The following is a 12,127-nucleotide window of genomic DNA, read 5'->3' on the forward strand; positions in this document are numbered from 1 at the left end:
CCCAGGGCCTCAGAATCTGCCGGGCACGCTGGAGTTCAGGGTGTCAGCCCGGGCATGCAGAGCTCTCGCACAGACACGCGCCGTGTGGCCTGGCCCCAGGGGGCCCCTCAGCCATGCTCCAGCCACAGTGGGGCAGGTGGACGGGCAGGGCCTTGGGCTTCTTGCCATACCTTGTCTCCTTGGTAGGGCTCTGGCAGCTGCCAGTAGTAGGACTCCTGGCCCAGCTGGCCGAAGTGCCCGAAGGAGAGCTGCGGCCCCTCGGCCCACGGCTCCACGGCGAAGCCGGTCACGATGCGGGTGCTGTGCTGGCGGTTCACCAGGGCGAAGCTCTGGAAGTCGCCCGGAAGGAAGGGGCTAGTGACCTGCCGGGAACAGACACCGAGGGATGTGAATCCAACCAGAGGCCCCCGCGAGCCAGGCATCCCGCGGGACTGGACTGGGAGGTTGGGGGAGACGGGCTCTTACCAGGCCCCGGTAGTAGGAGGAGCTGGTGCACTGCTGGGTCACGCCCATGCAGAAGCAGGGCAGACAGCCGTCACGGTTCTCGGCACTCAGGTGGAAATGGTTGGCACGGCAGCTGCTGCAGGAGGGACCCTCCACGTGGGGCTACAAGTGAATGGGACAGATGAGGGGCTGAGGAGACGGCCCAACAGCTGGGGAGACAGTTGAGTGACCCCAACTGGCAGGGGCTCCAACCAGCCCCATCCCGTCCCCAGGGCTGGAATTCCCCAAGCATCTTCCACGCCCCAGCAATGAACTGGGCCAGGAGCACGGGAACGAAGGGGTAAGTGCAGCAGAATCCTGGGGAAGCTACAGAGGGATCCTCTACCCCGGGGACCGTGCTCCTCTCCCCCGAGTCCCTGTGTTCAGGCACACAGACTGGTGGAGATCTCAGCCACCACTGGTGGGGGCCAGGCAGAGGGTGCAGACTCAATGCACGTGGGCATAGGCCAGCTACCCACCAGCTGGGGCAGCACAGTAAGAGCTGTCAGCAGCACGGGGCGGGCAAGGGCCAGAGCTTGGGGTGAGGCGCAAAGAACAACCCAGCCCGGGAATTTTGTTCTCAGTGTGGCTCTGGGGAACTGAGGGTAGCTCAGCGTCAGACACAGGAGAGCCAGTTACGCTTAGCATACGATGTTAACAAGAATAGGGAGTAGGTGTGACAAAGTGAGACTTTTCTGTAAGATTTGTATGTCTTCTGTGTGTGCCTCAGTTTCCCCTATATTTCGCATGGCTACACAGAGGGGAGGAAGGGCTCTCAGGGCAGGCTGCAACACACATAGGAGTGTTGCCAGGCTGAACGAGCTGGGATGGGTCATTAAAAAAGATTGGCCAAGGCCAATTCCACATCAGTGGAGTATGCGAGAAGCCAATGGCCAACCCAATCCCAGAACATTGACACCTAGGAACCAATGGTGCAGGGGAGATGGATTTCCCCACCTCTCTGCAGAGGAGCTAAGCAACAGCTGGAGAACAAAGGACTGGAGAGGTGTGAGGTGGTGACTGGAGGTGCCCGCTGGAAGGAGTCGGGGCTCTCATGGAGATCTGACCAAGGAGGTCAGGCAGAGAGAGACAGACGGAGCCTGAACAGTGGGTTCACTGTTCCCCTGGCCGAGCTCTGGGCTGACCAGGATGGGCTGTGCTTTCACTTTCAGTTCTCTGGGCTAACCTGGGAACTTCCTTGCTGGGCTCCAGCTGCCGCATAAACCGACTGTTGTGACAGTGCTGGGTGAATGTCGCGTTAATCCCTGCACAGCGCAGGTCTCCACCGGGAGTCTGGCTCAGTGGGCCTCGCTGCACAGAGCTCACAGTGTGAAGCAGGGGGGCTGGAGCCCCAGAAGTCCAGTCTAGGAGGTGGCCAGGCAGCAGGCCCTACCCTGGAGGAAGAGTGAGGCCCCTGGGGGTCCAGTCCACTGAACAGTCCTAGAGACTGTTCCAAAGCTGGGTCTGTAGCACTGAGCCTGTGGATCTGTGACAGTGGGGTCTAGTGGTTAGAACAGTGAGGACTCCTGGGTCTAGGAGGGGAGTGGGGAAGAGATTAGGGCGGGGGGCTTGGGCCCAGGACTCCTGGGTTCTTATCCCAGCTCCACCAGTATTGCATCTGTCTGGCTCAGTTCACCTTGCATTAGAGCAGTGGCTGGGAGCATCAGCCTGTGGCCTCCTGAGAGCCCCCCCTCGGACAAGCGCCAGGTCTGGCAATTGGGGAGGAATAGAGCTAGGTCCCCAGATGGGTCCCTGACAGGGCTGTGGGTGAGTCCCCACACATGGCAGAGGAACTTCCCTGTCATGAACGTGCAAGCATGGAGCTATTCCCCTCACCTTACACTGGCACTGTCTGCTGGCATCACACTGCCTGCTCACGCTGCCTTGTGGGTCACAGCTGCAGTTTCCGTTGGGCTTGTGGGACTCTACAGCAATGAGGCAGAAGAGAAGAGCTGTTACTCCTGAGCCCGGGCACCTGGGGGGGGGGCAAGCGATGAAGGGGCTCCGAGCCCAGTACCCTCAAGAATCACAGAATCATAGAATATCAGGGTTGGAAGGGACCTCAGGAGGTCATCTAGTCCAACCCCTTGCTCAAAGCAGGACCAATCCCCAACTAAATCATCCCAGCCAGGGCTTTGTCAAGCCTGACCTTAAAAACTTCTAGGGAAGGAGATTCCACCACCTCCCTAGGTAACTCATTCCAGTGTTTCACCACCCTCCTGGTGAAAAAGTTTTTCCTAATATCCAACCTAAACCTCCCCCACTGCAACTTGAGACCATTACTCCTTGTTCTGTCATCAGCTACCACTGAGAACAGTCTAGATCCATCCTCTTTGGAACCCCCTTCAGGTAGTTGAAAGCAGCTATCAAATCCCCCCCCCCATTCTTCTCTTCCGTCGACTAAACATCCCAGTTCCCTCAGCCTCTCCTCATAACTCATGTGTTCCAGTCCCCTAATCATTTTTGTTGCCCTCCGCTGGACTCTTTCCAATTTTTCCACATCCTTCTTGTAGTGTGGGGCCCAAAACTGGACACAGGACTGCAGATGAGGCCTCACCAATGTCGAATAGAGAGGAACGATGGGTAACTGCCAATGGGTAACGAGCTCCATGGGTAACCACCAGGTCTGCCCTGCCCACAGGCATGGGGCATCAGAATGCGGGATGGGCTCCCCCAGGCTGGGGCTCCTTCAATCTCCCCCACAATTGGACCCCCAGGGGAGCCCCTCTCCCGGCACCGGGCCCCGTCACCCCGAGGGCACTGCATGGGTTTGGCTGCTGGACGCTGGGGATTTTGCATGACTCAGTGGGGCCCCTTCCTTCCTGGCAGCCCTGGCACCAGGCCCTGAACCCCAGTCTCACCCCACGGCTCCCCCAGAATCAGCTGCCACTCACTTCCATGGCACTCACCTCTGCAGGGCTGTCCCAGGCTGGGATTCCCCAGGTAGCCAGGAGCACACCTGGGGGGAAAGGGAAGTGACCTCCTGGTCACAAGGGGAGCAGTCTTCGGCCCACCAAACCTCAGCTGCTCCTTCCCCTTACAGCCCCCCATTCCCCGACCCCTCACCCACAGCCCTGCACCTCCACCTTCCACCAGCCGCACCCCCGACACCCATACCCCACAGCCCCCTCACTCACAGCCCCACCCCCTCACACAGCCCCCTCACCTACAGCCCTACCCCTTTCCCCACACAGCTGCACCCCCCACCCACATACCGCCTCCTCAATCACTGCCCCACCCCCTCACACAGACGCACCTCCCACACCTATACCCCACATAGCCCCCACAGCCCCCACCCCCATCCTCCCACACAGCTGCAGACCCCACCCCACATACTGCCCCCTCACCCACAGCCCTACCCCCCATCCCCTAACACAGCCACCCATGCCCCCACAGTCCCACCTCTCACCCCTCATCCACAGTCCTGTATCTGCACCTCCCACACAGCCACACACCTCCACACCCATACCTCACAGCCCCTCATCCTCCCGGCCCCCCAACTCTGGTTTGGCTCTTTGTATCTCTGCTGCCCTCCTGCTGCTCCCAGCCTGGAGTCGGGTGCCCTGAGCTCTGCATCTGGCCCTATTCCCCCACAACACGAGTGGCTCTTGCTGGCCTGACGGGGGTTACTCGTCCCCCAGGGGAAGAATCAGGCCCCCAGAGCGTTCAGTGGCCGGTAACTGGGCAGGAGCACAGGGAGCCCTGGCCTCAGTACTAGGCTGGAGGAGCTTCCTTCCCAGCTGAGCCCCCAGCCCCACAGTCCTTAACTAACCCCAGAGCCCTGGCACCCCACACCTGGGCAGCAGCCACAGACAGCCCCACGGCTAGGCTCCAAGACCCATTCGACTCTGCAGGAGACAGGCTGTGCTAGGCTAGCTGGGCTTAGAGCGGTTCCCTTCTCCAAGTGTCCGAGCCAGGGAGCCTTGCTGGGGCTCCCAGAGCAGTGACCTACACTGGCATTCGGGGTCACCCCTGGCACCATGCAGTCAGTGCTGCTTCCACAGCCCCAGACCCCCAGGGCAGGCACAGACTGGCACTCGGGTGAACCAAACAGGGCACATGGGACAGTCCCTGCGCGGCGTCTGGGCAGGGACAGACTGGCACCCCCCTACCTCTGGCACTGGCGTCCCACGTAGCCCGTGGTGCAGGCATTACAAGTGGGCTGTCCGTCCGTGTCCAGGAAGCAAGTTTTCGTAGCCCTGAGAGGAGGATGAAGAAGAGTCATGCCCAGCCCAGCCCAGCCCTGCCCCAGCCTTGTCCACCCCGCAGCCCACCCCAAGGACTGACAGACAGACAAGACGACACAAGACATGGAGTGAGCAGAAACCCTGTGAGGTGGGACTGCCCCAGGCTGTCAGGGGACGTACTGGCTGGTGGCATATGGCCTGTGGCATGGGCAAGGCTGGCAGTCTGCTGGGGTCCCTCGTCGGGCATCGCCATAGTAGCCTGACTGGCAGCGTTCGCACCTGGTGCCCTCGGTGTTGTCCTGGCAGTTCTGAGAAGGAAAGAGAAGGAATCTATACATATAAAATGATGGGGTGTAAATTAGCTGTTACCACTCAAGAAAGAGATCTTGGAGTCAGTGTGGAAGTTCTCTGAAAACATCCACTCAATGTGCAGCGGCAGCCAAAAAAGCGAACAGAATGCTGGGAATCATTAAAAAAGGGATAGATAATAAGACAGAAAATATCATGTTGCCTCTGTATAAATCCCTGTTACTGCGGGCAGATGTGGTCGCCCCATCTCAAAAAAGATACATTGGGATTGGAAAAGGTTCAGAAAAGGGCAACAAAAATTATTAGTGGTATGGAACAGCTTCCATATGAGGAGAGATTGGGACTTTTTAGCTTGGAAAAGAGATGACTAATGGGGGATATGATAGAGGTCTATAAAATCATGACTGGTGTGGAGAAAGTGAATAAGGAAGTGTTATTTACTCCTTCTCATAACACAAGAACTAGCGGTCATCAAATGAAATTAATAGGCAGCAGGTTTAAAACAAATAAAAGGAAGTATTTCTTCACACAACGCACAGTCAACCTGTGGAACTCCTTGCCAGAGGATGTTGTGAAGGCCAAGACTATAACAGGGTTCAAAAAAGAACTAGATAAATTCATGGAGGATAGGTCCATCAATGGCTATGAGTCAGGATGGGCAGGGAAGGTGTCCCTAGCCTCTGTTAGCCAGAAACTGGGAATGGGCGACAGGGGATGGATCACTTGATGATGACCTGTTCTGTTCACTCCCTCTGGGGCACCTGGCACTGGCCACTGTCGGAAGACAGGATACTGGGCTGGATGGACCAGCAGTAGGGCCGTTCTTAAGTTCTCATCCCTTATAGCCAGGTCCTGCCAGCACCACCCTGACACCCCCTCACTCTCACCTCAGCCTGGCACCTGCCCAGGAACCTGAAGCCCCAGATACCCGACAAGATGCTGCACAGGTCACTGACATCCACTGCCTGTCCCACGCCAGCCTCATCCCCAGAGCCAGGGAGCTCACGAGGGTCCCTGAGGGGAACTGGCTGGCATAGCTCTGGGCACAGGCCCTCTGCAACAAGCCCACCAGAAACCCCTGGGAGCAGCCAGGCCAGGACAGAGCGCAGGATGCTGCCCACTGGAGGAACCTGTAAGAGCTGGCTTGGCTAGGGGCCAGGCAGGGCCGGGTGCGGGGTGACGTTGGCAGAGCCTGCTATTTCCTGCCCATCCCCCAAGGTCCCACGAGGCAGGGGTAGATCTCTGCTGTGTCGGGCACTCAGGGCTTGAACCCCTGGCACCTGGCCCTAGCCACCCGCAGCAGCAGGAGGTGCTGAGATTTCTGTGCCCAGAATCACATGGCAGGGGACATCCCTGCTGAGTCATGGACCCTCCCCACACAGGGCAGCAGTGTCAGCCATGGGCGGCTCACGGGGCAGGGCTCACCTGGCAGTCTCCTGTCTCGGCATCACACTCGGCCGAGTGCCCGCTGCAGTCGCAGCGCTCGCAGGTACCCAGGTAGAGGCCGCTGGTGGTCCGAGCGTAGCCCACGTCGCAGTCCTTGTGGGAGAGAACAGGGCCAGTGGGTTCCTAAATCCACCCCTCCCCCGGCGCCACGCAGGGCTGGGACCCTCCCCCGGCGCCACGCAGGGCTGGGACCCTCCCCCGGCGCCACAAGGGCTGGGACCCTCCCCCGGCGCCACGCAGGGCTGGGACCCTCCCCCGGCGCCACGCAGGGCTGGGACCCTCCCCCGGCGCCACAAGGGCTGGGACCCTCCCTCGGCGCCACAAGGGCTGGGACCCTCCCCCGGCGCCACGCAGGGCTGGGACCCTCCCTCGGCGCCACGCAGGGCTGGGACCCTCCCCCGGCGCCACGCAGGGCTGGGACCCTCCCCCGGCGCCACGCAGGGCTGGGACCCTCCCCCGGCGCCACGCAGGGCTGGGACCTCCCCCGGTGCCACGCAGGGCTGGGACCCTCCCTCGGCGCCACGCAGGGCTGGGACCCTCCCCCGGCGCCACAAGGGCTGGGACCTTCCCCCGGCGCCACGCAGGGCTGGGACCCTCCCCTGGCGCCAAGCAGGGCTGGGACCCTCCCCCGGCGCCACGCAGGGCTGGGACCCTCCCTCGGCGCCACGCAGGGCTGGGACCTTCCCTTGGCGCCACAAGGGCTGGGACCCTCCCCCGGCGCCACGAGGGCTGGGACCCTCCCTCGGCGCCACGCAGGGCTGGGACCTTCCCTCGGTGCCATGCAGGGCTGGGACCTTCCCTCGGCGCCACGCAGGGCTGGGACCCTCCCCCGGCGCCACGAGGGCTGGGACCTTCCCCCGGCGCCACGAGGGCTAGGACCCTCCCCCGGCGCCACGCAGGGCTGGGACCTTCCCTCGGCGCCACGCAGGGCTGGGACCTCCCCTGGCGCCACGCAGGGCTGGGACCTTCCCTCGGCGCCACGCAGGGCTGGGACCCTCCCTCGGCACCACGCAGGGCTGGGACCCTCCCCCGGCGCCACACAGGGCTGGGACCCTCCCCCGGCGCCACGAGGGCTGGGACCTTCCCTTGGCGCCACGCAGGGCTGGGACCCTCCCCCGGCGCCACGCAGGGCTGGGACCCTCCCCCGGCGCCACGAGGGCTGGGACCTTCCCCCGGTGCCAGACAGGGTATGCTGCCCCCAGACCCCTCCTCCAGCTCAGGCCACGGCCACCCTCCGGGTCTCCCAGGGAGTTTTGTCCTTTGGACTCTGTGCTCAGAATGGCCGGGAGGCTGCAGCTGTTCTTGCTGCAACACCGTCCTCCACCTGACCCGCCCCCGGAGTCAACGCCGCACACAGCAGCGGTGAAGTCAGCCTGGCACAGGGCTCAGACTGATTTAGCCTGAGCCTATTGACCCCCTGGCTTTCTGGGTCCAAATGGGCCACGAAGCTCTCATGCTGGCACGGGGCACGCTGCCCGGTTCCCAGGATATGGCTCAGACTCTACCCTAAGGTGACATAGAGCCTCCCCAACGCTGGGACCGCTCCCTGCCTCCCTGTACGCCGGTGCGGGCCCCGTTGCTGCCCAGCCCTGGCAGCGGCAGGACACCAGCCCCCCCAGCTGGGCTGCCCAGCAGCTGGAGGGAGGAGCAGTGGGCTTGCGCTCCACAGCTGCCATCTAGCACCAGGCAGTGTCGTCTCTGGCCCCTGCTGCATGGCCCCCAGTGCTGCGGAGAAGGCTGCCCCCCAGCCAGAGCTGCTGCCCTGTGCGCTGGGTGGGGCTCCTGCCTACTCCAGGGGCAGACTCACCTGGCAGGAAGGGCCACGATAGCCAGGGGGACAGGTGCACTCCTCCACCTCGACCGCCTGCTCCAGGCCCGTGGCATGGGGCACAGCCACGTCCATGTGGATGTTGGAGAGCCTGGGAGACAAGAGGCCAGGAGGGAGCTCAGCGTCTGCAGAGAGACAGGCTTGGGCCAGGCTGCCTGGGCACAGCCAGGTCCCGGCCCCGGCCGAGGTCTCCCAAGGGTCACAGCCAGACTCCACAGGATCCCGGGTGAGGCAGCGAGATCAGTGAGGGTCACCCTCCATCCTGGAGCCTCTGTGCATGGGCAGTTGTGTCCCAGGCCCATCTGAGGGAGCCGAGGAGGGAGTCTCCCAAGCCTACCTGTCCCGGCAGAGGGGACGCACCTCTGCCTTTCAGAGGGGTACAGAGCAGCTTTAGAAGGCAGGTCCCTGGAGCAACCCATGCTGCAGGCGGAGGTAGCTACCATGGCTGAATTCAAAGCAGCCTCTTTCCTGCTGTCCCGTCGCACTGCCCTCTGGCACGCTGGGTCCAGGAACAGCCTCCAACCCCCACATCAGCTGGGCTCCACGCCACTGCCAAGAAGGGCCTCCCCCGAGGCTCTGCCAGGGTCAAGGGCAGGATGGCGTCAGGGAGCAAGAAGGGGGGGAGCCCAAAACTTGCAGCCTCTGGCTCCCCAGCAGGGAGCTACACAGGCACTGAGAGAGGCGGGCGAGTTTGCGCTCTGGTGCGGCGGGCGTGTCTGTGAGGCTGGGGTGGGGGTGCGTGTGTGTGGTGTGTGCACACTTGAGTTTGTGGCACGCCCATGTGCACGGGTGTGGTGCATGGGTGGTGTGTGTGGTGCGTGTATGCAGTGTGTGTGATGCAGAGGTGTGGGCTGGGGCGCAGTCGCAGCTGGCCCCGTCTCTCAGCCCTGCAGACTGGCCCCTTCCCCAAAGAACAGGCACAGCTGGGACACCAGCAAAGACAGCTTCTCCTCTGCTCCGAGCCGCCTGCTGCCCCTTGCCAGGCTGGAGCCCGAAGCCAGGGCCGGGCCCCGGCGCCCACGTTACCTGCTCTCTGCTGGCCTGTCCATGTACGATGCCCGGATCATGAAGAGGTCGATATCGGCCAGCGCCATCAACAGGTGCTCCCTCGTGGCATCCTGCCCGTCAGCCCGGCGCCAGGCTCGCTAGGGAGGGCAGAGCAAGCGCCGGAGTGACCGACCGTCTTGCCACCCAAAGTGCCACCCGTGCGAGCCCCGCTCCCCGCACACAGGCCACCGCAGGCTGGAGCTCGGGGCGCTCTAGCCGTCGCTGCCAGCAGCGGAGCAGGGGATTCTGGGTACTTCACGGCGTGGCATGTCCCCAAGCAGCAGCCACACGCGCCCCCACCCGCAGGGGCCATGGGCCAGTCAGTGGGCAGAGGTCACTGGGGAGTGAGGGCAGGGCGCCCCGGCAGGCACCGTGGGTTAGCCCCGGGCTCCTGGACACTGGGAGACTCAGGAGCTGGTGGGCAAGGGGGTCCCATCCCACTCCCTGCGGGGCCGGCTGCGCTCTCACCTCTCGGAAGGGGACAGTGAGGCGGGTGGGGGTCCCCAGCTGGGGGCCAGCCTCGGTGAAGTGCTCCAGGAAGATGCCGTTGCCACGCAGAAGCACGTCGGGCTGGCCGGGCAGGGGGTGGGCGCCGGGCGGCGCGCTGTGCGTGACCGTGTAGTGCAGCTCCCCGCCGTACGAGGTCACCTGGGCGGGGACAGCGCCACTCAGCCAGACTGACGGACGTGGCCTGGCCCCGCCCACTGCCTCCCTTCTCCCGTAGCCTAGCCCCACCCACAGCCTCTGTCGCCCCGCCCACAGCCACCCCCACCCACCACCCAGCCCCCAGCCAGAGCCTCCCCTGCCCTGCCCAACGCCCACAGCCTCCCCGACCCACCGCCCTGCCATGCCCGGAGCCACCCCCACCCCACAGCCTGGCCCCGCCCACAGCCGCCCCCACCCAAACAGCCTCCCCCACCCCCAGCCCCCTCAGCCTCCCCGTCCCACCATCCGGCCCTGCCCCCACCCTCCTCCATCCCACTGCCCTACCCTGCCCAAAGCCTCCCCAGTCCCGCCATCTGGCCCCACGCATAGCCTCCCCCACTCCATCCCTTTGCTCACCCCACGAAGCACCCGCCCTCCCCCGTCTCCACCCTTCCCCAGCACCACGGGGCACCGGGGCCTGGCAATGCTGCCAGCCCAGCCTGCCATGAGGGTGGCCGCGTCAGCTATGGGCACTGTGGAATGAAGGGGGGCACCTTGTCTCCCTTGAAGCGCTCGGGCAGCACCCAGTAGTAGACATCGCGAGGCAGGGAGTGGAAGGCGGAAAAGGCCAACTCGGTATGGCTCGGGAACCGGATGCCCTCGCTGACCGTGTGGGTAGTGGCCAGGTTGGCCAGGCTGAAGTGCTCCTGTTCACCGTCCGTGGCCCGCACCTACAACACAAACACTGTTAGCTGGCGGCCCGACGCCGGGAGCAGGACACCTGGGTTCTCCTGCGCCTCACTGCCCTTTTGGGGGTTCCATCTCTGCCATGGGGTGAGCACACTGATCTGCATCAAGGACGCGGGGGGCAGGCCAGTGAACGGCTCTGCCCACTGGCAGCGCATGACACGGGCGAACCTATGGGCCCCGGTGAAGGTTAGCTGATGGGGCCGTGCCCCTGCCCGGTGGGGCTCTCTGCCTGGGGAGACAGGTATGGCTCTCTGGGTGGGGAGGCACTGCCCGCAGCGGGTACCTGCCCGGTGGAGCTCTCTGGGTCAGGAGGTGCTTACTGACAGCGGTACCTGCCCGCTGGGGCTCTCTGGGTGGGGAGGTGCTCTGTGTTCCTGTCGACTAATAAACCTTCTGTTTTCCCGGCTGGCTGAGAGTCACGGCTGGACCCTCTGGCTTCCCCAGGACCCCACCTGGGCGGACTCACTGTGGGAAGTGCACGATGGGGTAGAGGAGGCTGAATGCTCCGAAGTCAGACCCAGGAAGGTGGAAGCTGTGGAAGCTTCTTGCCCTGCAGACAGGCTGCTCCCAGAGAGGAGGCTCCCCCAGAGTCCTGACTGGCTTCGTATGGAGTAGTTCCAGAGCATCGCCCGGGGACTCCGGGACAGGGGGGTCTCTGGGGGGAGGCGCTGCCTGCGGGCGGTCCCTGCCCTGAGGGGGTCTCTGGGGGGAGGCCCGGCTGCGGGCGGTCCCTGCCCTGAGGGGGTCTCTGGGGGGAGGCCCGGCTGCGGGCCGGTCCCTGCCCTGAGGGGGTCTCTGGGGGGAGGCCGGGCTGCGGGCGGTACCTGCCCTGAGGGGGTCTCTGGGGGGGGGAGGCCCGGCTGCGGGCGGTCCCTGCCCTGAGGGGGTCTCTGGGGGAGGCCCGGCTGCGGGCGGTCCCTGCCCTGAGGGGGTCTCTGGGGGGAGGCCCGGCTGCGGGCGGTCCCTGCCCTGAGGGGGTCTCTGGGGGGAGGCCCTGCCTGCGGGCGGTCCCTGCCCTGAGGGGGTCTCTGGGGGGAGGCCCAGCTGCGGGCGGTACCTGCCCTGAGGGGGTCTCTGGGGGGGGGGAGGCCCGGCTGCGGGCGGTACCTGCCCTGAGGGGGTCTCTGGGGGGAGGCCCGGCGGCGGGCGGTCCCTGCCCTGGGGGGTCTCTGGGGGGGGGAGGCCCGGCTGCGGGCGGTCCCTGCCCTGAGGGGGTCTCTGGGGGGAGGCCCGGCGGCGGGCGGTCCCTGCCCTGGGGGGTCTCTGGGGGGGGGAGGCCCGGCTGCGGGCGGTCCCTGCCCTGAGGGGGTCTCTGGGGGGGGGAGGCCCGGCTGCGGGCGGTCCCTGCCCTGAGGGGGTCTCTGGGGGGAGGCCCGGCTGCGGGCGGTACCTGCCCTGAGGGGGTTTCTGGGGGGAGGCCCGGCTGCGGGCG

The 12,127-nt window shown here is 64.6% G+C and overlaps 1 protein-coding gene across 1 annotated transcript in view; it reads right to left on the reverse strand.

Moving 5' to 3' along the window:
• Positions 1-12,127, reverse strand: part of HSPG2 (heparan sulfate proteoglycan 2) — a 194,685-nt gene that overhangs the window by 109,748 nt on the left and 72,810 nt on the right. Inside the window, 11 exon segments of the mRNA XM_073316403.1 lie at positions 171-362; positions 466-606; positions 2,320-2,408; positions 3,393-3,442; positions 4,596-4,682; positions 4,851-4,978; positions 6,405-6,518; positions 8,233-8,344; positions 9,280-9,398; positions 9,769-9,948; positions 10,500-10,676. Coding sequence (XP_073172504.1) covers positions 171-362; positions 466-606; positions 2,320-2,408; positions 3,393-3,442; positions 4,596-4,682; positions 4,851-4,978; positions 6,405-6,518; positions 8,233-8,344; positions 9,280-9,398; positions 9,769-9,948; positions 10,500-10,676 — 1,389 coding nt within the window.

Source organism: Lepidochelys kempii, chromosome 18 (assembly GCF_965140265.1).
Source record: "Lepidochelys kempii isolate rLepKem1 chromosome 18, rLepKem1.hap2, whole genome shotgun sequence".
NCBI classification, from domain to species: Eukaryota; Metazoa; Chordata; order Testudines; family Cheloniidae; genus Lepidochelys; species Lepidochelys kempii.